This window comes from Meriones unguiculatus, chromosome 1 (assembly GCF_030254825.1).
Source record: "Meriones unguiculatus strain TT.TT164.6M chromosome 1, Bangor_MerUng_6.1, whole genome shotgun sequence".
NCBI classification, from domain to species: Eukaryota; Metazoa; Chordata; class Mammalia; order Rodentia; family Muridae; genus Meriones; species Meriones unguiculatus.
The window spans coordinates 180,810,345-180,833,772 of NC_083349.1; the positions used below are offsets into that span (position 1 = coordinate 180,810,345).

The window sequence follows — 23,428 nt, forward strand, 5'->3', positions numbered from 1 at the left end:
AGGAGCTCAGATCCCTGTGTCCCTCCCCCCCCCACTCCCCACTTCCCCTCTGCTGTGGCTGGTTGGCTTATCTAGCCAGCCTGGTTTATACAGCCATTCCCCACCCCTTGCAGCACAGTCTTCCTTCCCACCAGGTGTTCTGTTTTGGCAGTTTTTGGGTTTGTTCACTGGGTGAGGCACACAGGAAGAGCCATGGGAAGCTTGGCCCTCTTTGGGGACTCTGTGGTCTACTGTTATTTTTAACTCCAAAGTTACAAAGGAGGTACTGTTTCTACTCACTGAGTTATTGTGTCTTATCGTTATTAACTTGTGATCTTGTGATTCAAATAAATCATTACCGTGAGTGGAATTGGCCATTGTCTTAAGAATTTGTTCCCATTACTTTGTTCCCTGTTTTTTTTTTTTTTTTTTGTCTTGCTGATGTATAGGCTATCAGATATAGGTGTCAAGGATTTAAAAAAAAATATATAATAGGAGGGGGTAAAACCCTTACAATTGGGAATTTTTTTATTTATTCATTTAATTGTCTCCTTTAGTCAGGAATCCACAGCTATTTTCTTTCCTACAAGTAAAACACCAGTGCCCTGAATTCTTGGTGGCATGAACTCCATGTGGCCAGGGCCTAGGCTGTGCCACTGCTGCTACCCAGCTGATATTAAACTAGGGAGTTGCTGACCATTCAGGCCTGCTGGTCGTATTTCCTCAGAGACCAGGCTTTGCCTAGATCAAATCCTGGGACTTATGAACCCTTAGTACTTTCTGTTGAATGATGGATGGATGGATGGATGGATGGATGGATGGATGGATGGATGGTGGGTTGATGTCACACATAGCATTAGCACGAGAGTGGCTTAGTAGCTGAAATTCAAAGGCCCCGGGGACCTGAGCTTACCATGGTTGTTCAAGGGTTGGTCACTCTCTGGCTCCTGCAATTAAAGAACAAAACAGCAAGTTGAGCGAGGGGATTTTTGAGATCTGGACTAGAGATCCTCGCTTCCCAACTATATTCTTCCTGCTACGTCTAAGCTACAGGTTGAAATGAAAAATTCATCCCTACCCCTATTTGACCTGGCTCAACTGGTTTGCTTGGAGGGGTTAGTTAGCAACCTCAGAAACGATTGGTTGCTGACTGTATCAATGACTCCTTTTGTCAATTATTTGCTTATTTTTACATATATTGTATTTATGTGGAAACTTGAATAAAGGGGATACCTAAATGTCCAATAATATCAAAAGTTGCTCACTGTCAGTACTCAATAGATGAATGTAAATTCAAGCTTCGATGAACTCTCTCTCTGTACAGACATCAGAATGGCTAAATTTAAAAACACTGACCATATTAGGTGTTGATGAGGATGCAGGACACAGAGCAACTGGGGTGTCTGTACTTGCTGGTGGGTATAAACTGTAGCAGTGCTTTGGCTAAGCCTGCTGATGCCAAGCTGGGCTTGATGGTAAATGCCTATAATCCCAGCACCCAGGGAGGCAGAGGCAGGCAGATCTCTTGTGAGTTTGAGCCTAGCCTGGCCTACAAATTGAGTCCAGGAGAGCCCAGGCTACGAAGAAAAACCCCATCTCAAAAAACAACAAAACAAACAAAAAATCTACTGATTCTAAACATAGGGCTGATTTATAATATGACCGGCTCAGCATTTCTGCTGTGGGATACAGTCACAAAAAAGAAGTGCTTATACCTCGCAAAAACTTAGAGGTTTCACAGTAACGTTGTTTGTAATAGCTAAACTTGGGAAAACCCCAATGGTGGACTAGCTAAATAGATTGTGGATTATCTACATAGGAGAGTTCCAGCAACAGATAGAAATAAACATCTCATAATCACTTTATCTAAAATATTTTTATTTATCTAAAATATTTTATGGGCGTTTTGCCCACATGTGTGTCTGTGTGCCATCTGTGTACACAGGCCTGGCACCCATGGAGCCAGAAGAGGGCGCCAGATCACCAGTGCCCTTAACCAGGGAGCCACCTTTCCTGCCTCTTGCTGCTCTAGGCTGTCAGCTTGATTGGACTCAGGAATGCCTATGAGGAGCCGGGGAGATGGTTCAGTGCTTAGACTGCTTGAATAGGCACGAAGACCTGAGTTTACCTCCCCAGCACCCACATCTGAGGCTGTGTGTAGCGGTACACACCTCTAACCCCAGCTCTGAGGAGGCGGGGACAGAGGAATCCTCTGAGACTTGCTTCCACCTAGTCTAGGAAATCCGTGAGCTCTAGTTTCAGTGAAAGACTGCTCCTGTCTCAAAAATAAGGTGGAGATTTGTTGTGGATATAAACATGTTTTTGGTTTTAACTCCAGGTGTGGGATGTGGGGCTGATTCAGACGGTCCACAGCAGAAAACTATTTGCCTCACGCGGGCTCTGAGAGGAGCTCTTTGCCAGCTGCAGATAGTTTAAATCTGAGGACTCTGGAGAGAGAATAAATAAATGCCGGAGCCCAGAGAGTGCGGAAGAGCTCCGAGAAAGAACAAGGCTGCTGCTGCTGCTGCTGCTGCTGCTGCTGCTGCTGCTGCTGCTGCTGCTGCTGCTGCTGCTGCTGCTTCCCCCCTTCAGCTCTTGTTGCTGTTGATGCAGTGAGACGAGAAGTTAGAGATCTCCTGAAATGAGGATTGGACTGGCTCCAAGGCACCCGACGACCCTAACCAGCAGGAAGCAGCTAAGAGAACTATGCCTCCTCTCCCACTAATCCTCTCTCTCCTACCTGGTGTTGGTGGATGGAAGAGATTGGGGTGGATTAGAAAGAGATATAAAAAATGTAAATAAAAGTTTTTAAAAAGTATACTAACAGAGAGTAATCAAAGAAGACATCTACCCTCGACCTCTGGCTTCCATGTACACATGATGCACGCATGTACACACATGTGCACATACACAGAAATGCCTAGGATATGCTGAATCACACCTCTGGATATGTCTGTGTTGATATCTCCAGAATTGATTAGATGACTGGTACTTCACATAATGGACTAATCAGTTGATGGGTTCATAGCATAACGACATTATCGGGAAATAGTCGGAAAAAATCGGGAAAAAGTTAGGGAGTTCCGGCCTCATTGAAGGAGTCAGATCATGGAGGCAAGTCCCTGGAAAGGGCATCTTACCCTGAACTTCCCCTGTGTTCTTTTTCCTATTCTAGTATAATAAGTGAGACAGTCTCCGATACCCACCCCCTCTTGCCTAAGCACACATGGCCAAGAAACTACCAGCTAAGCCCTCGGAATCCCTGAGTCAAATCAGTCCCTTAAATTGCTTTGTCAAATACTTCCTCACAAGAACATCATGATAGTAACCAACGCAAAGCTAGCACTCAGTGCAATGACGTGGATGAACTTCATGACGTAATGATGAAAGAACTAAACAAAAAAGCATGTATTGTGCGATGACCTTGACGTGGAATTGGAAGGTAAAGTTGAGGGTGCGAGCGGTCAGAACAGTGTTACTGCTGGGGAAGTGGGGTGGTTACAGGAAGAAGCGCAACGGGTTGTTCTGGAATGCCGGGTATTGTAGATAGAAGCTGTTTGCTGCCCGTGGATTATACCCAGTAAAGCAGGCAAGCGCAAACAGCTTGCCTGAGATCTAGCTTGCCGCAGACCCAGTCTGAGATCCTGGGCATGTCCGAGAGTGTGGTCCTGGTTCTGCGGTGGCACACATGCGCAAACACGTGCACAGGCATTTCCTGCATCTGCTCACCCCCTTCCCACATGCACTCAGTGTGCACACGCCGCAGAGAATCAAACATGGGGGCTGCTTATATAAAAGCTCATGTGCCAAGTATGTTTACTCCTTTTTCTGTAGGCAAGGGGCAAAGGGAGTATGAGGTTCCCATTCTCTGAACTCCCTTTAATCTCTTGAGCAGCTCAGAACCTTCTTGCTCCTCTTTCAGGCCTGGTAGAGGATGGGGAGACCATGAGCTCTGTCTGAGCTTTAAGCCTCTACCCAGGGACTGGCTTGCCAATATTACACTGAGGTCACAGATACCAGTGGCGATGGGAGAGAGCTGCAGAATTCTATGCATTTCCTATTGGGGAATGAAAAGGATTCTTCTAAGTGCGAGGTGTGTGAAAATCCTAAGTTGGTTACAATGACATAGCTGGGCACTGCCTGCTCTCATGGTTAAATGTGGGTGTCCCAGTGATGAGACGGGGAGCTCCTTCCTGCCGTTCCTTTCCTCAGACTGCATTCAAGTCTGCAGTCTGCTGGAGGGGTGCCTGGCTTTGCCCTTGGATGTCGTTAGGTCTTGGCTGGCTGGCGCAATAGTCTACAGGGGCAGTATTGAAGACAGCATCTGCTTCCTACTGATCATGTACCTTTGGGCAAGAAATGAGCCTTCCGGTGGGCAGTGCCAGGCTCATACTTGGCCACCTTTTCCTGCCTGCCCATCCTCTCTGCTTCTCTATTTGGGTAGCCCTTCTCTATTTGGTAGTCTCAATTTCTCTGTCTCTTTCTTTTCATTTAAGATTTAATTTAAAATTAGTAAACAATACTTGTATTGGTCTATTTTCTTGCTTTTGTACCCTTAATGTTAAGCATCTGGCTTGTGCCTACAAAAGACTGAACTGATCTCTGGCCTCTGCTTGCTCCCAGGCTCTTCTTGGTCATCTCCAGGCTGGTTGGAGGGGATAACTTTCATGATGAGGGTGAGAACAGGTCAGGGCACCTGTCCCTGTGCACACCCAGTCGGGAGTTAACAATGCCAGCAGCAATTCACACACAATGGGCAAAGTCCTTCCATGGAACTTAGTCAGGTCCAGATTGAAAAGGACTGAAACCAAGTGTGTGGTCAGCACGGTGGTCAGTGTTAAATAACAGCTAAAGCCAACAGACGCACGAGGAATGTCCATACTGTTCCAAGCCCCGATCCAGTAAGAGAGTGATGTCAGAGACCAATAAGTACGCATCCCGGCAGACTGGGACAAATGCCCAAACCAGACAACTGAGGGCTACATTCATCCACTGGAGGGCCTGGGGAGGATGGGCTTCAAATAGATAATAAACCAGAAGAAAAAAAAAAGCCCACAGCGTTGGGGAAAGTCTGTAGAGGAAAGTGGGTTAAGAAGAGAGGGTGTCTGGATGAAGACAGAGTAAGGGGTCAAGGGAAAGGAGCAGAACAGTTAGGGAGGGCCTCTTTGGGGAGGTCACGTTTGAACTGGGACTTGAGGGACAGAAAGGAGCCAGAAATCAGGAGCAAGGGTTGGGTGATGGAGTTGCTGCATAGGAGGAGGCAAGTTGGGGGGGGGGCAGACATCAGAGGAGACAATTCTGTGTGTGTTTTGAACATTAAGACGGTGGGTTTTGCCAGGGGACTGATGCCCTTGAACTTTGGGTAAGCAGGTTAGGGTGTCGGCTGAGATGTGGGAGGATAGAGGAGGTTGGAGGATATAAGAGCATCCATTCAATGATCTCATCAGATCATTCGATCTTATTGACTCTACCTGTGTGTATATGCCTGCGGCAGTTGAGGCAGGTAGGACAGATTTCTGTTTTTTACTAATTCAACAGGCATTGACTGTACTGATGACAGATGAGGGATTATGCTAGAAACCCGGACACAGAGGGAACAACGAAAACCACAAAATAATAATGTGCAGTCTGCCCCTTTCTGGGCTTTGGCTGCTCATTTTGAACCAAGCTGGCCTGATGGCTCCTGGAGGGCAACGTTTCCAGCTGCTGGCTGCTTTGTCATGGATGTACAAAACATTGCGCTCATGTGCAAACAAAAGGCAGGAAAAGCGAGTCAAGTCAAAGCTGCAAGTTATAATTTCACAGAACTGTGACTGTCCTGTTAATCACCACATCTAAACTCTCTCCTACAATGCATGAGAGAGTATTGAGTAAACAGTGTTGAATGAGTAAATTAATGAGCCCATCTCAGTTTTAAGACTTGGCCTTGGGTCAGCCTTTAAGGATCTGCCTGTAAACCCAGTCACCCAATAGAAAAATTACACTGAAGTAAAAATAAATGAACTACAGGTTCTATCGAATAAAATGGAACATTGGCAATTAAATAACAAGCGTAAAGTCCTAACAGGTTCCATGTAGCTCAGCATCTTTTTCATGAAGAAGCAAAGGAAGGACAGACATGGGACCCAGGGGGGGATGGTGCTTATCTCAGCAGAGCGCGTTTAACATGGTTCCTCAGATATTAAGTAGGTAAAGTCAAGTTTTGTTAAATTAATAAGCAAAAGAGACTTACCCACCTATTTCATCCAGGGCATGGGTGTTCGTGGGAGAGGTGAGGAGGAATCTCATGATTATAGAGGTTACTCTAAGCCCTACTTTCTTATGGATGCTTACTGTGTTCTTTAACCAGCTAATGAGTTTCTAATGACTCCTGTGTGGACCAGTATCGAAATGTTATCATGAATCAAAGGCATGGTCTAGTCAACATTATGCACTCAAAGAGAAACCAACAGGCTGTCACCTGCCTGTGCTGGGGAGTTTGGGGAGTTTGGCTTTTGTCCTCATGGTGCTCTGCTGTGGCCTTGAAATCTCTCATCTAGTGGTTCATTCTCTGCTCTTTCTTGAAGCTTCTGGACAAACATCTGTGACAGAGAGACACTGGAAATGGGAGGCTGTCAAACCTCCAGGAAGTAGAGATGTTGCAGATGATGGGGACCAGGACCAGTGGTCAGTGCTTTAGGGCTGTGAGCAGTCACTGGGGACCATCAGTGTCTGAGAGGTTCTGAGAAGAACAAAAGGAGGACCTGAAGGACAGGGCCACCTCTTCTCAGCCCAGAATAAGTCCTGAATGCGGGAAAGAAAAATATGGGGCTGAGATATGTGGGTACCATGTGGAACTCAGAGATCCCACTATACTCCACCGTTGGCAGGTCTAGTAGTGGTCAAGGATGCAGAGCTGAAAGGTCTCTAGAGACCATTCTGGGCCACTCTCCTTGAAGCCAGACAGAGGAGAGATACCACCCTAGAGTCAGCAGAAGCAGGAACATTGAATAGCAATGAGAGACGGCTGGGGATAGTTTTGATTACCCTCAGCTTGAATTTAACCTCTTGAGCTCATCACAGTTGCCCTGGCCCAGTCCCTGTATAACACGAATGATGGCTCCGGTCTTCCTGCTTCTTTCAGAGCTGCTGGCTGAGCCAGGCCACCTGCTCTGTTGACTCAGACTGTACAGAGCTCTGACTCCTGGGTCTGATTCAGCCAACTTAGGGCTCACTGGGAGCACAGCGTTTGCTGTCTGGAATACAACTGAAGGTTGAGAATCCCCAGACACTTGGTGCCCAGGTGAGACAGGATGGTGGTAGAGTGGGTGGATGATTGAGGGTTGAAAAACACTTGTCATTACTTCGTTAGCTCAGAGCATCTTTCTGCCTTGTTTTCCAGTTGGTCACTAGCAAGAGAAGAGATTAACCCAGAATCCACCTGTGGAGGCTAAATATTGTTTTATCACTTGCAACATCTCCCTTTCAAAGGTGCTATTATATTTAATCTCTGGGAAACCTCCAGGCATTCCACTTTACAGAACTGAAAGCCAAAGTTCACATCCACAAAGTGGCTTCTGTGGTTTCGAAGCATGTCAAGGGCAGACTCAGCTCTCCAGGCTGGGCTTCTGGACTCCCGGGACTGCCATTTTCATTTCCCGGCAGTTTCAAGGACCTGTGTGGTTAAGTGTCCTTATGGGGTAGTGCACTCTTTTGAGTCTCTACCCTTCTGCAATGTGGTTGTCGCTTGCGCTTAGCTTGCAGTCGACATGCAGAGATCACCCTCAAGAGCTCCACAGCCCTTCCTGCCATGGTTGGCAGGTACAGGGACCTGGAACTGCCGAAGCATCCGTGAATGGTAATGGGAGCTGCTACAGGCACCAGGGCCTTGGTGTCCGGGAGCACGTTAATGTTACCATCACTTCTTCCATTTTCTACCACATTTGCCCTTTCTTAGCTGCGGCTCCTCCCTTCCTTCCATGTTTTAAATCCTGGAGCAGTTCCTGGGCTTAGCTGAGTTCCAAAATGTCAAATGGTTTCTTTTTGCTTCTAGTTCAGAGACGATGACCCCAGACTCCAGGCAGCTTTTGTTTTTAAAATTCTACAGAGAAGCCACGAGGAAACAGCTAAGGGGCTGTGGCTTGTGACTTGCTGTACATCTGGGATATTCCTCTCAGGTTCTGTGAATACTGGGTCCCCATCAAGTCCCTGGGGACTGTCTTTCAGAGGTAGTGAGGCACTTGATTATTACACACTGGAAAAACCAGGGGTCCAGTAATGAAGGGACCCAAGGAACAGAGCTGGCCAGCTCCTTTGCCATGTTCCCTCTGCAGCACAGACATTGCCTGGCTCTGGGAAGAGGCTAGTAGGGACAGAGCTGAAAGAGTGGAGTGAGGATGAGAGAGACAAGCCAGAGCACCAAAAGCCTGTTTCTATGGCTTTGTTCTTCTCTGTGGCAGCTTCAGGATCCCATGGGGAGGACTCTGGCTTTCCTTGATCTCAGAGGGAAAACCTTGGAGCTAAAGATGTTGCTGTTGCCAGGTGATAGATAAACAGACCCTCTGAGGCTCTTAGCTTATATAGTTGGGTTGCTGAGACCAGTGACAGGGTGACAGGGGCACCCCAGGGAAGGGTGGGGACTGCTCTCTGATCGAGCCAAGAGATGCAAGGCCACTCGAAGTTAGCAGGAAAAGTGAGGCTTGCCACAGCTATCTTGGAAGGGGGGCTCCGGGGAGCTTGCTAGGTGGCCTTACATCACTCTAATTCCTGACCCAACGCTCAGTCCTACTGCCAGCGGGCACCTACTCCCTCCTACAGCAAGGCACTCAGTTTGATGCCTTTATAGGGCTGGAAACAAGACTCTGTCTCTTGGGGGCCTCCACAATGCCAGGTAAGGTGACAAGAGGGGGTTATTGAAGGATGCTTCATCATCGGGCCAGGGAGGGGCTGCTGGGATACAGCAGTTTAAGGTGCACACAAGGTTTCAGTGGCAACAGCCATATTGGCTTTTGAGTAGGCCCTGCCCGGCGACTCTGTTTTCAGGATGTCTGCCTGGCAAAACAGGCTAGGCACCAGCTTTCACACGTAGAGGCAGTCTCTTTTAAAAGACGCAGGCTTTCTTTTAACCTGACCTCAGCCCAGCTGCTACACGAGAAACCACTGCGCCCTGTAATAAACTGCATAGGTGCTGACCTGTTGGCAATTTGAGTCGAGAACCTTACCCCTTCCATGGTATAACAGCCCCAGAGCAAAGGCCTGGGGCGGGCAGGAGGTGTCAGGTGACCCACCTTTATCATGCAGGCAGCCTGCCTTTCAGTTCTGTCATCTAAGAATCAACCCTCCTGTTTCGGCAGGACAATAAAAAGGCCAAGAGTGAGGCCTTAGAACAGGCCTCTTGAGAGGAGCTGACTGTGGATGCCCTGGCTTCCTTCGGAGGCCTTTTGCTCCAGGTGCCTCTGCTGTGAGCTTACCCTTGCACATTCACCACACCCAGGGAAAGCAGCCCCTTCATTTCTGAATTCTTGGCTGTTCTATTTTGCTCAACTTCTCGTCTGGTCCAGGTCCACCTGTGCCCAGTTTCTCTCCCAGAAGGGTCAGGTGAAGAGAAAGTGGCTCCCTGTAGATACCCCCCCCCCCCGTGTGTGTGTGTCCACATAGGTCCAGACTACCAGCCGGACATGGACTCTTAGCTCTTGGGCATTTGCTGTTGGAAGGGCTGATGGGTAGTAGAGCTTAGACGAGTCTTCTGAACAGTATTTACCTGAGTCAGGTAGCTGCCACCCACAGTCAGATGTTTATAAAAGAATTCCACAGAGTTGATTCTATCTTCAAAACAAAACAAAACAAAACAAAACACTTCCCTTGCTTATCCTGAATTGTCCCTTAAACATTAAGGGGTGGGTGGGAAGTGGTGGGAAGGGAAGAGAGAATTTGGTATATCAGGTTTGGCTCCTCCACCGAGCTGCCAAGCAATCCTGGGCAATTCCTAGTGTCTCCTGGACCCAGCTCCCTCCTTGGCAATGTGAGGACAGATCTGACTTTCTGACATGGTTAAGAAACACTCCATCTGCTGGGTGACGCGCACCTTTCTAAGCCCACCAGGACCTCAGCTGGTCCTCTCACGATCTCACTGTTGCTCATTGTCTCCTTGGTTGATCCTTGAGGTCTGAACAGTCTCAGCTGCTCTGGTAGGGGTGGGCTCTGCTGTGACTGTTCTTCCTGAGAGGATGTGCTGGCCTAACCTCAGTCGTGTCACACGGTGTTCAAGTTCACCACGGGGCCCCTGCAAGGGCAGAGGGGAGCAGCCTGCTTTGTTCTGACTGTCTCAGGGATAACCAGCCTCTGGTGAATTCTTTGGCTACTGCTGCTGATTTGCCTGCAGAAGACTCAGTGACTCCTTGATGGCTTGGGAACTCTGAACTCAAGGGCCTATAAATAGTGTTCTGGTGGCGCTTTCCGGGACTTCACTGCATTATTACTTCGTGGTTGCATAACCTGGCACTCTTCTCTGACTTTCCTGCCCACTCACATAACTCTGAAAGTGCTCTGGAAGTTTCTCCTTGCTGTGAAGTGACTGTTAGAAGAGGCATCTTGACAGCGGATGGGGCACTGGCCCTGGCATCCTGCCACCTGGGTCTGAACCCCACCTGCATTGAGAGATTCAATTTTATGTGTATATGAGAGAGAGAGAGAGAGAGAGAGAGAGAGAGATTGGTTTCTAATAAGTCTTCCTCCTAATGGACCCCAAATATGCATGGCCTATAGCACATGACCTGGAGCAGAGTGCAATAACTCTTAACTGTAATGATATCATTTTATTCAATAAAAGAAAGGCACTGTTCAGGGGCTGGAGGCCCAGCTACACACAAGAGGCAGAGTTCTTGTGCCCGTGAGCAGACAGCCCATTACTGTTCTTAGTAATTACTAACAATATTTAAATAGAACCTGGCAAGTACCTGACGTAGGAGATACTTGGAGACTATTCATTATTAGCTGGTAAGCTTTGTAGAGCATCTGGCATGGATGTGACAGAAACTGGACAGCTATTCTGATGGCTACATAAGCCATAAGCCAAGGAGTCTGACATCAGGAGGGCAGACTGTGGACCAAGAGCATCTGCAGAGAGTAACCAGGGCAGTGAGGGGATCTGCACTGACTGACGTCAGTGCTCGCTGAAGACGAGGTAGCAGATGCAGGTCAGAGAAGCAAAGACAGAAGGACAAGCAAACATGGCCATCCAAATTATCTGAAGGAAGAGGCCAAAGAGGATTCTGAGGAGAATGGGGGTAGCGCAGGAGCTCTAGATTGTTGCAGCTAGAAGCACACTTCCTAGAAGTGTGTGTGTGTGTGTGTGTGTGTATAGGAGCTGGGCCATGCAGGAGTTTCTCAAGAAGACAGAGGCAGGTCACGATGTGGCTTCTAGGACTTCTAGCATCATTGGTTACTAGGCAGAGCCCCAGCAGTGCTGAGGTGGGCAGGTGAGACAGGAGTGGGTGGAGCCACAGTTCTAAATGCTGCTGTTCTAGTTTTTCCATCTTGCTTATCAAATTCTACATTGGGTTTCAGTAGGGGCTCTGAGGCCAGAACATACAGGCCCTCATAGGTCCTTCCCCAGGAGTCTGTGACCCAGAACTGCTGGCTGTTAGTTGCTGGCTTGCAACTTCTATTGTTAGGTAAGACTGGTCTGAGGCCTGAGTCACTCAGTTCTCTCTCTCTCTCGAAATTGCTGGTAGCCGAGGCTTCTCTTAAATTCATGGCAGTCCATTTTCCTCAACTTCCAGGGTGCTCAGATTATAGGTGTGAACCATTATACCTAGCCTGGCTTTACATCAGTTTTCCCTCCTTAATGGTCACATGGCAATGTGGGTAATTATTCTTGAGCAGACTGGGTGTGAAACTTTGTCTCAGCCTTCCTGAAGGTTTTAGTTGATCATGCTAAAGGGCTGGTGCATGTGTGTGTGTGAGTGTGTGTGTGTGTGAGTGTGTGTGTGTGTGTGTGTGTGTGTGTGTGTGTGTGTGTGAGTGTGTGTGTGTGTGTGTGTGTGTGTGTGTGTGTGTGTGTTGCTCTCCCACTATTCACCTCTGTGCTCTTTGGCATCTTGGGAAGGGTTGGAGTCTGCAAAAACCCATGCCCTCTCCCTCATCCTCTTGTGTTGGCGTCTTCATGCACACTTTGCTATAAAGTCCGGCAGCACAGAGGTAGTGAAATGGGGTACCTGAGTCATGCAGTGGCTGGGGAATGCCATGTGCTGGTTCCATGGGTCTGCAACCTCAGGGAGACAAAGTTGCCTCTGGAGTCCCAGCTCTGCCTCATAGAGGCTGAGGGGCCCTTTTCAGGTCATTTGACTTCTCTCTGTCTCTATCTCCTAACTTCCTGGTCTCAGGGAGTTGGTGTCTTACCCAGAGGCAGACACTGCATGCACACCAGGATGACACTTGAGCCACATATTGTCATGTGACCATTAAACTCAAGTGCTGAGCTTCTGACATCAGGCTAGGTATGAGAAGCCTGCTGCTGTGACTCTCTCCTCGGGACAGGTCAGTGGGAATGCCTCTGGTGTCAGGGTGGCAGCGGGATAAAGGTGCCCCGGTCACTCCCTTGATGAAAGTGCTGTGCTTGTCCTCTTCTTGGTGACATCTGTGCATAAAGGAGGGCCTGGGTGAGGGGAGCAGTTCAGCCTGCCCCTGCTCCTCCTGGGCAACCCTGGAAGGGAGGGTCTAGATCTTGAAACCTCTTCCAACCTCCAGGGTGTCTTTTTAGAACCTCATCTATGCTAGATGCTAACCCCTAGGGAGTAGTGGAGAAAATAGTGCAGGCAGACAACAGTGGGAGAGAGTGAGACCCCAGCCAGTGCACCAGGCATGGGTATCTCTGCCCCACCAGAGGGCAAAGCCCAGGCAGATGTGCAGCATACCCCACTACCAAAAAAACCCTCTGCACCCTAAACAGGCCACCTTATGCTTCACCTGCTTCCTCCAGAAAACGTTCGTTCACCTGCCATCTAAGAATTTCCATTTGCACGTGGTGGATTAGCCTAGGAAGTGGAAGGCACTCTGGACGCTGACAGGAGGAGAGGGTGTTGAAGATTTGAGCTCTGTTTCCCTGCTGCAATCGTGGTGTTTCATCAGAGAGGCAGGCTGGGCGGTGCAGTTAAGTACACCACAGGGAGATTGCCATATTGTCTCTGCTCAACTCTCCAGATTCCTGTTGCTGGGGTTTCCTAGCAGGCTCAGCCTGTCCTTCCTTTACCCTCAGCTTCTGTTTTCAGGGTCAATATACTTTTTATTCTGGAAGGATTAGGCACTTTTAAAAGTTGGATTTGGTGAGCTTTGCTTTCTACATCACGTGGCTCATTTATCTGTCATTCATTCACTCCTCATTCACTGTTACACAGACTGACTGACTAACTGACCCGCTCGCTCGCTCACTCACTCACTCACTCACTCACGGACATTTACCTGGGGTCTATTCCATCTTGGGCCTGTGCTGTCTAAAGTTAAGAAGATCGGAGACAGAAAGCACACTGGTGATGGTCAGTTTAAATACTTCTCAGGACTGGGGAATTCACTGTCTTAGGGAGTCACTGAGAAGTTGAAGTGTCTTATTGAGGTTGGTATTTGCAGCTGGGCAAGATGGAAGGCTGAACAGAAGAGGTGCTTGGGAAACACGAGGATGCATGCCTCCAGCTGTCCTCGGGCTTTGGGAAGCTTGTCTGGAGTGCCTGAGACTTTTGTGGGGTCTGTTCTTTATCATCTCTCCTTTTACCAGCTCCCCCCAATCCTAAAGCTCCTGTCCCTATCCAGCCCTCTCTGACCCCTTAAGGCTGAGACCTGCCTGGTATTCTTGGCTCTCTACCCTGCCTCACAACAGGGTCAGAGTGAATTATGCCCCACGTGTGGTTGCCCAGTGTCTCCCTAGAAGTGCTTGTTCCCACATCCTAGAGCATTTCCAGGGATAGTGATGATGAGGCAGGCTGTGATATTGCACAAGGAATGGACAGAGCTGGATACCTGTGGTCTTGCCTGGTGGGAAACATGGTCCTTTGGAAGGGGGCCACTCAGTTGGTGGCCACTGGGGCCCTTCTTTAGCCTTGCTTCTCTGAGCTATGAGCCAGGGGGCCTCCCAGAGGCTGAGTTGCACCCTGAGACCTTTCCGCTCCCCACACATTTTGCTCCAGCCATAGAACGCTGTCCTTTGTCCCTGAACCACCATTCTGTCTTGCTGGTCCCATGCAATTCCCTCAATGTAGATGCCTTTCCTGGCTTCTCTGCCTGAAGAAAGCTGGTTCATCCTTTAACAAGTCTAAAGCAAGCACTTTTTCTTCTGGGATAGCTTCCTTGCCTTGTTGGCTCAGGGGTACCTGGTAATCTCTTTGTGTGTGTGTGTGTGTGTGTGTGTGTGTGTGTGTGTGTGTGTGTTGTGTGTGTGTGTGTGTGAGTGCCTCTGAGGCAGCACCTAGACATTGTCTCAACACCCCACCCCTCGGCAAACAGCTGTTTGTAGGCCAGGGTGGATCATTTCAAAGCAGCTGGCTACCTGGAGCCACAGTGACACCGGGTTCTCTTCCCCTGGTAGAGAGGCAACTAGGGAAGCAGGCATGAAGAAAGAGCTTTCTTGGTTCTCTCACCAGGCTGTCTATTGCCCAACTTCCAGTTTGCCACCCCAAAGCCAAGGATGACATCACCAGAGTGGAGGGCTCCTGGACTCTGTACTTCAGTCTGAGGGGGACCTCCACATGCTACCAGGCCCCTGTTGCCAGCGGGCCGCCACAGTTCTCCAGCCAAGCCCACAAAATACTTTGGGGCTGTATAGGCGAGAAGAGGAGGCAGCAGGGACCATCTCGAAGGGCTGAGACTGACCTCCGGTATTAACGCTCTTGTCATGGTTGGATAGTAATGCCCTCTTCTTTGGATCATGGTATGCTTAGGGATTTCTTGAGTAGCACTGAATCCTGGCCAGGTTGGCTAGTCAAGGGTACCTATGGCACATTCCTATCCAGGCCAAGCACTAGGCTCTGAGTCTGCCCAGGGCTGGTGGCCTGATGTAGCTCTCCCTGGACACAAACCAACAAAATAAATTCAAGGGAAACCATTGTTAAGAGGCAGCCCTATGTGGGACTTTGACAATCTCCGACAGGGAGAGGCTGGAGGATGGAGGGGAGGAGCAGGGAGGACCGAGCCCGGCTTTGGGTTACCCCAGCCTCTCCTGCAGGCTGAGAGCTGGGCTCATCCCGGCCTCATAAGTGGGAAAGAACAGACTGTTACGCACAGGTAGCTTAGTGGTTTGCTCAGGGCAAGAGTCTGGCAATTCTCTTCTACAGTCTAGCCGTCATGTTGCCTGCCTTTGCTTCGTGACCCTGGGCCTGACCTTTCGCTCATGCTGCTCACCTGCCTTGCCCTTCCTCAACAATACCCAACTTTCATTCCTTGGTAGCAATGGGGTAGGGTGAGATGTGGTCCTGGCTATTACTTCCTGGAGTGGGTTCCTTGTTACTCACAGTCTCTCATTCACTCAGGCTTCCTGGTTTGCAGACAGAGTCTATTCTCACACGCTGGTTCGCTCAGCCTCTCCACACACCCTGTGTGCCAGAGGTTTCATGAACCACACTGTTTCCCTTCAACAGGGGGAGGGAATGAGTTGAGACTCAGTGAAATAAAAGTCTCAAGACCTCACTGAGAGCTAGGCCCTTGGTCTTGGGTTGTCCATCAGGCTTTGTTCCTGTTGGCTGCCTTAGAAAGAGCTCCTTTTTCAGCAGCTCTTCCAAGAAGCCACCCAGGGCTTCTCAGTACCACTCAGCAGTTGTTCACAGTCAGAAGGCTGGCACTGCTCCTTGCCTGGCCTCAGTGGCCACCACTGGCCCCAGTTGGGGGGCACCTCTGCACAGGACCTCCTCTGATGGGGTAGCAGGTACTTCATTTCCAGCCCTGGTCAAGTATAGGCAAGGCAGCCCCTGGCACTTAGCATTTTGTCTTAAGCTGGGCCTTAGCATTTTGCCAGTCTTTTTTCTGGAGGGTCATTGGAAGTGTTGGGGGTAGCACATACCCTTTTTGCGGGGGGGGGGGCAGCTCCTTTCTCCAACCTTTTTGTTTTAGTGATTGAGCAATTGCTTAGTATTAGCAAATCAGGACCCACAGTCTCCCACCTTAGGCCTGGTGATTATCTTTTCCCCTTCCTGGTCCTCAGTTATCCCCCTTGAAAGGACAAGACAGCAGCAAAAAATGTTGTAGATACTCATGGAGGAAAGTATTAAAAAGACCAAAAGGAAGAGCCCCACAAACACTCCTGATGGTTTGGGGGCATCTCTTTACTGTTTTCTCTTAAAAGGACAGGAATCATTTCTCTCAGGGACTGTCCAAGGGCCGCTGTGGCACCCAAAGTAGCCCTTGCCTTACCATGACATCCTCCAGCAAACACACCCAAGACAGTATGCAAAGAAATAAACATGATTGAGAAGCAACTGGTGGACAAAGACTGCCCTGACTTCTGTGCCCACCTTCAAAGATGGCTAATGGCGAGCAAGAGGAGAGCTGACAGGAGCAAGAAGCTGGGAGTGGAGGCAATTTGATTGTGACCTCGTTTTTAACCTAGAAGGTGTCATAACATCCTCAGGTAATGGCCCCACAGGTCACTTGACCGGCCCTTCATGGGCAGTTGCCCTCCCCAGCCTGAGGGCCCCTATACTTACTTACCATGCTGCTTCGGTAATCCTCCCAATTTTCTTACAGCCTGGAGCTTGATCTGTGACCCAAGGTGGTAGGAAGGAGTCCTCAAATAAGCCTCATGAGCCAGCAGCTCAGAAGCCCTGGTCATCACTGGCCAGAGGGGGCCCAAGGGCAAGGCTGGCCTCGCTGTTTGACGGCCAGCATTCTTTTCCTCTTTCTTCCCAAGACAGCTCCCTCCTGCCACTGTATCTAGGAGTGACTTGGGGACTGTGGGGCTGTTCAGTTACTACAACCCAACCCGTGAAGTTGCCAAACTGGAATGATTATGAATCTTGTAACCTGACACCCAGTTATAGGGGCTGGGACTACACCTGGAGTCATTCATAGGCCTCAGAACCGGTGACACACCTAAAGTGTTGCAAACGCCTACCTGATTGAAGGCCTTTCATCCAACCAGGAGAACAGGAGGGCTGGAGGGCAGGCATTGGGTTGGGCTAGGTAATGACAGAACACTCTTTCTCTTCCTCTCCCTTCTGGTTGTTTGACTTCTCACCGTTGGGATGCTTTTGATTGGGGTTACAGAGAGTTCTGTGTGGGGCTGAAGAGCGGCCTACCTGAGCTATCCCTTTCAAATAGTTCGCTGTTTGAAATTCACCATGTGCTACAGCTAGGGCCAGGTCCTCTCCTCCAAGGCTCATTTCTGATTCATGCCCTGTCACATAGGATGGCTGGAACCATCCCAGGCCAGGGCTGTATTAACCTTGGGATCAGCCCATACAGCTGAAAGGGACCTGGACACTTATGGAATTCCTGGGGCAAAACCTACCATCACATACAACTTAAAAATGTAGATAGCATTCTGCTTCACATCTGATTCTCCCAGGAGAACAGTAGGATGTACTTCTTGGCTCCCCCATTTAGCAGTGTGTTTCTATGCTCCGTCTCTTTAATTCTCATAGTCCGTTGAGGGTGATTAAAAAGATTCTGATAGAAAAACAGTGATGGTTAGAGCCTGGGTCCTCTGCTACTGCCAGTCAGGCAAATGGGCTTCAATATCATAGAGATACTGGGCCACTTTGCATACATGGTTGGGCTGGATGGCTCTCACTGCTGAGTACCAGTGGTCCCATCTAAGACCAACCCACAGGGTCTTCAGGGCTTCCCGAATCCACAAGGCTCTCACTCTTCCCCAACCCAGAGCAGAGACCTTTAGAGCAGGAAGTTTGAGGTAAGGGGATGACTTGAGTAGACATGCTCCTCCTTTTCAAAGGAGAATTTCGGCAGTGGGGCAATGTGGGGGCAGGGCGGCCACTTGCAAGCGAGGCCTTCCTTGTTTGGTTCCTGCCTGTGCCAGGATAAACATCTGACTTATATGTTTCTGTTTCCTCACCAGCGCTCAGGTAAACCAGGAAGGAGGCAGCTGCCTGGGCAGGACTGCTTTAGGGCAGGGCTGATGCCGGGATGATCGCTCAGCACGCCCTGCTCTGGCCTTGGCCCCAGCTCCCAGATGATTCTGGAAACCCATGCAGAGGCCTGGGAAGGAGACTCTGGGGCAGGGCGGGGCAGGCTGCTGCAGTACGCAAGGGAGGAAAATGCACAGTTTAGAGACGGAGGCACAGCTAATCTACAACTCCATCTTCAGTGGGAGGTCTCAGCCTTTATTGGGAGGTGTAGGAATGAGTATGGGTAGGGTACAGGGTCTCCTGTAGCTCAGGCTGGCCTCTAACTCACTGTTTTAGCCCAGGATATAAGACTTCAGCTCTCTGTGCCTCTACCTCCTGAAAGAAAACAAAATAACAGGAAAAGTAAATTATGTGTGTGTATGTGTGTATGCATGTATGTATATATGTATGCATGCATGTATGCATGCATGACCCATATGCTTCAGGCTTCACATAACCTGCATCATTTTTGGTCAAGAGCATGGCTTTGATAGCCCAGAGTCTGTATACCCCAATCTCAAAAACTATTTGTGACTGTGATAATTGGTTTAATCTCCCCAAGCTCCATCTTCCTCGTCTACACAGGGGTCATGAAGGGCCGCCCCATAAGGTTGTTATGGAAGTTAAGTGAGATGATTCAGGTGACTGCTACCTGAAAGAGACTTGGTGAACGGGGCTGTTTTCGCTGGTCCTGTGGATACAGCCCTTTTGCTAAGTGCAGGGTTAGGGGAGAAAAGTCAGGCACTGAGTGCACCCTCCTTGGTCTATTGGAGGAGACAGACAGACACACTGTGTCCTAAGCTGTTCTGACGGCAAAAAGATTCCAGACACAATAAGAACGCCTTGGGACTTAAGAGGCTCTTTCTCAGCTTCCACTATCGCTCTCTGCACCTCGCTCTATCCTCACCAACAGCTGTCTTTTCCCACACCTTTGTTCTCTCTCTCCCTCCCCCCAATTGATAACACTACATCTCACTGGGTAATTGTTTCTGACTGTGCATTTGATCTTAATATCGGCAATCATCTTGCCATCCATCCATCCTCAACTATCAATCCATTCATACTCATCCGCCCACCTAGCCACCGAAGGGATGGTTTCTATGGCGTTATCAGTGTAGTTAGACACAATGGTTGGAAAAAATAGAAAAGATCTCTCTCAAAGAGCTTAGTCAGCCTGTACCCTGCACTTCTTCCTGTTAAGGCAGGGCCTTCAAACATCCTGTTAAGACAAGCCTGCTAGGCTGTCTGCTCATGGCATGTGCCCCTGAGAGTTTGATAGATATGTAGATGTTCAGCGCCCTCATCCCTCCACCAGCTCAAGCTGAATCCTCCTTTTAAGCTCTCTGGGTGAGGAATTACCTAACTCTGACAGCTCAGTGCTGCTGCTGGACCAGTCTCAGGCACAGGGGCAGAAAGACACTGTTGTCTGTGGAGTAAACTGACTAAGACACTATATAACCCAGGCTAACCCCAAACTTGTAATCCTCCTGCCTCAGCCTTCTGAGTGCTGCAATTACAGGCAATTACACGAGGTAGGGGCTCTCCCTGAACCTAGACTGGCTGGATAGAGAGCCGTAGGGACCTTTCTGTCTCTGCTGCTCTGCTGCTGGGATTACAGGTGAGCTCTGCCATGCTTTGCTTTATGTGGGTGTCGGGGATTGAACTCAGGTCTTCACGCTTGTTCGTGCGCTTTCCTGACTGAGCCATCTTTCCAGCCCCAGAGTCTACTTTTTCTTTTACTGTGTTGTGTATTTTAGACTGCAGACAGGGAGGACTTTGTGATTGGGCTTTTAACAAAAATCTGGTTTGAGAAATAAATGATTTCATCTTATTCGATTCTGCTCGTTTTCTCACGACCCAGGTACGTACAGCATATACATGGAACAATCTTTACGCACAGCTTAAATCTGTGCCATCACAACTTCAGTGCTGGCCACTGCACCTTGGGCAGGCTACTTGATCTCTGTGCGTCTCCTTCCGCTTCTGTAACAGGACAGTAATAGGACCTGCCTTTGGGGACTGTTGTGATAAAATGCTTACAGAGGTACCTAGAACATATTAAATACAGGCAGCGGGATGAAAATGAGCATTGGATGGCTCTTTCCCATCAAAATGGACTTTCTATTATACATATCATTGCCATCTTTTCTTTAGGTATCCTCGATTCCTGTTGCTTCAGGAGTTGTGCATTTTGCCCAAGTTCCCGCTCCTTCTGCTAGTTATGTGGGTAGGGGCAGGGTACGTCTTTTTTTGGCTTCAATTACCTGGGTGGTTCAGCAGCTGCACAGCTCGACCTGCTGTGGGATTACACAATGATGTAACATCCCACAGGAACGAAGAGGGAGGAGAGAGTGCTGTGTGGGGCTCTGCCTTCTGACAGGAAGGAGCTGGCTTCGTTCTCATTTGTGACTAGGAAGAACTGAGAAGACCCTGGTGAGACTCATAGCCTCTGTGGAGTTGCTTCCACCTGCTGCTGTGGCCTCACCACAGAGTCGGCACATCACATGAATTCCCATGAACCATGCCCTTTAACCTCTGAGGTGTGTTTGGCCCAGTCATGTGCTCCTTTCATTCTGCAGAGAGGTTTCACCCTGGCTTTTCTAGGTTCTTCGCTTTTTCCGTGGATGGGGATTGGTTTTCTGTTCCAATTTTGCCTGAGGGAAGCTGGGGTACAAGCAGGGGCCTGAGCTTATAGAGGGTGAGAGGGTGGAGAGGGTGGTCCAGGCATGGAAGGACTAACTGGACAGCACGCCAGCATGTTCTTTCTGGCACAACCCCTTAGTACGTCAGCAAAACCTGATTCATAAGATGGCCATACTCTTGCCTTCTGCAGAGGGACTTTGGAAATGTTTTTTTGAGGATCCAGCTCCCTAAATCATCCAGGAAGCCAACATGCTGCTACGGGGCACGGCCCTGCTGAGGCTGTGGGCTTGGGAAAAGACGGTAAGGGCATTGGTATTTTATCTGACAGCGTGGAGGGGAGACGTGACACGTGGGTGAAGAGACACGTTACTGTTTTACAGCGACAAAACACTTTCTCAACTTTAACTTGCTAAGAAACCCCAGATAGTCTACAAGAAAATGAAGACTCAGAGAAATTCAATCACTAGTCCAGGCCTCCATAGCTGGCACTGGCCCCTTTCCCATGACACTCACTCTGTTTTTTATTGGCAGTTTGGGGCATCCTTCTCTTCCATTGTAGATGCCTGTAGGTTGGCTGAGGAGTGTCTCCTAAAGAGTCACGCCTATTCCAATTCTCAGAATGTGACCTTGTTTTGAAATAGTCAGTGCAGATACTGTGAGTTGAGATAAAGCAGGCTGACGTGGCATGAACCTGGTGACCAGCACGACTGGTTTCCTATCAGAAAAGAAGGGACACAGATGGACATGGGGTTGGGGGAGTATATGAGGACACCCGGGGAAGATGACCATGTGAAGATAGGGGCAGACATAAGAGCGAGACTGCCTCCTGCCTGGGAGCATCTGTGCTACCGGAAGCTAGGAGAGTCAAGGCAAGATCCTCCTCTGCTTGAGGTAGAGTTCACGTGTCAGAACAGTGGTGGAGGCGGGGCTTTTAGGAGATGATCAGCCCGTGAGAGCGTATGAATAAATAATGTGGTAATGTGGGAATGAGTCAATAGTTTGGCTCCACCTCTCTGTCTCTCCTGTATGCTTGCTTGCCCTCCCACTGTATTCTGTAGATCTGGAGGCCCTTCCCCGATACTGTCCAGATATGCTTGAGGACTTCCTGGCACAGACAGCTGTGAAGCAAGAGTCTGCATAAGGACTTCCCAGTGCTATCCCAACCAGCGGTGCTGCCAGGAGGAAGTAGCTCCTGTAAGAGGTGGCACTCAGTTGAAAGTCTTCTTATCTGATAGGGCACACCCTTGAAGGTGGTATTGGACTCCTAGTCCCTTCTCTTTTCTCCTTCATTACCTCCTGGTCACCCTGCAGCCACCATGGCGTGGCACACTCAAACCATCATGCTCGCTTGTCACAGGCCCAGCAAGCACTCACGGAAGCTCCTGAAATCATGAACTGAAACCTTTCTGTTTCGTAGTTTGGGCATGGCGGGTGTTTGGTTACAGTGATGAGAAGTGGGCTGGCTTGTTGGTTTCACAGCACAAAATGGACGAAGATAGATCCTCTCCTAGTCAAGATGTAAAGTGTAGCTCTGGACACGGGGTGCCACACATCTGACCTCCAGGATTGTGAGACAGCACATTCTTGTTGGTTTATGTCATCCAGCTGTGGCACTCTGAGCCTGTAGTTCTAGGAAGTGAAAGCAGAACTAGTTAGTGGGACTTCTTGTCTCCTTTGGGGTTACCATGTCCTTCCGTTTCTGCCATGACTGTATACACAGACCACCCGAATCCTGGACGGCCCATGCTTTGTGCAAACCAGGGTTTTCATCTTTGCTCTAACTGTATTTATCATTTCAAACTTACCTTCTAATCCTGCTAATTCTGGCTTTTGTTCAATGTAGCTTCTCCTACCTCAGATGCTTTAAGAGAGGGCCTTGTTTTGTGTCCATGTGTGTGCAGGACTGAGCCTAGGCACAGGCTTTTGGCTTTCAGGCTCCATGGAGAATCTCCTGAGCCTATCTGCTGGGCGTTGGTGGTCTCAGACTGGGGGTAGCGGGTTGCTCTGGGTCTCGCTCTTGGCCTTCAAAGGCAGATTGGAGTCTTGAAGTCATGGGACAAAGGTGATTTTTCTGCTTTTGTGTGAGGACACCCTCACACCATCTTATCTTATCTTGCTCCACCTGCTATCCATAGGGAAGGAAAGAGGAAATAAGCAACTCACCACTCTCCTAAGTGCAGACTCTATCATTACCGTAGAGCCAACGGTTTCGTATGTCAAGTGTATTATAAAAGGCTGAATCATCCAGCAACAGTTATATGCGTGCTGGAGAGCCTCAGAAGCTGGCAGTTGCTCAGAACTGCTGGTAGTTGCTCTGGAAGCATCAGAACTAGAGGACCCGCGATGAAGGACCCACGATGAGGCACCACTCCCAAGCTCAAGCTCTGAAAGCTCTCCTGAGAGCTTCTCAAGGCAAGTGTGCACTAAAAGGTTGCAGCAGGCTGATGTCCGCAGGCGAGGGCAGTTTCTGCAGACACGTGTGTTGGGGAAGAGTGAGGCTTCCATATGCTGTTCTGGCTCCCCTCTCCTTCCCACACTTTTTATAGCCACGCCCCAACCTATTAAGCAGAGTCCGCCACGTTGAGACGGAGTCTCTTTTCCCTCAGCTGCTGTGCCAGTCTTTGCACAGACCTCACAGGCTCCCTTAAAGCGGGTTTTTAACTAACAATCTAAGCATCTGTCTGTCCAGCCACGTTGTCAGTCAAGACTGACCAGCACACTGT

The 23,428-nt window shown here is 49.2% G+C and overlaps 2 protein-coding genes across 4 annotated transcripts in view; one reads left to right on the forward strand and one right to left on the reverse strand.

The window, feature by feature from the left end:
• Nucleotides 1–16,933, reverse strand: part of Tmprss4 (transmembrane serine protease 4) — a 32,103-nt gene extending 15,170 nt beyond the window's left edge. For 2 of the 3 annotated variants that reach the window (XM_021637913.2, XM_060372978.1), the window contains exons 1-2: nucleotides 16,648–16,933; nucleotides 893–926 (exon numbers count right to left, since the gene is read on the reverse strand). In XM_021637913.2, the coding sequence (XP_021493588.1) occupies nucleotides 893–926; nucleotides 16,648–16,650 (37 nt within the window). In that variant the 5' untranslated portion in view covers nucleotides 16,651–16,933. Of the gene's footprint in view, nucleotides 1–892; nucleotides 927–16,643 lie in introns of all 3 variants that reach the window. The other variant, XM_060372981.1, reaches the window with a different exon arrangement.
• Smim35 (small integral membrane protein 35) overlaps nucleotides 12,437–23,428 on the forward strand; it is a 44,473-nt gene continuing 33,481 nt past the window's right edge. Inside the window, exon 1 of the mRNA XM_060372989.1 lies at nucleotides 12,437–12,495. The gene's annotated coding sequence lies outside the window, so the exon portion shown is untranslated. The remainder of the gene's footprint in view (nucleotides 12,496–23,428) is intronic.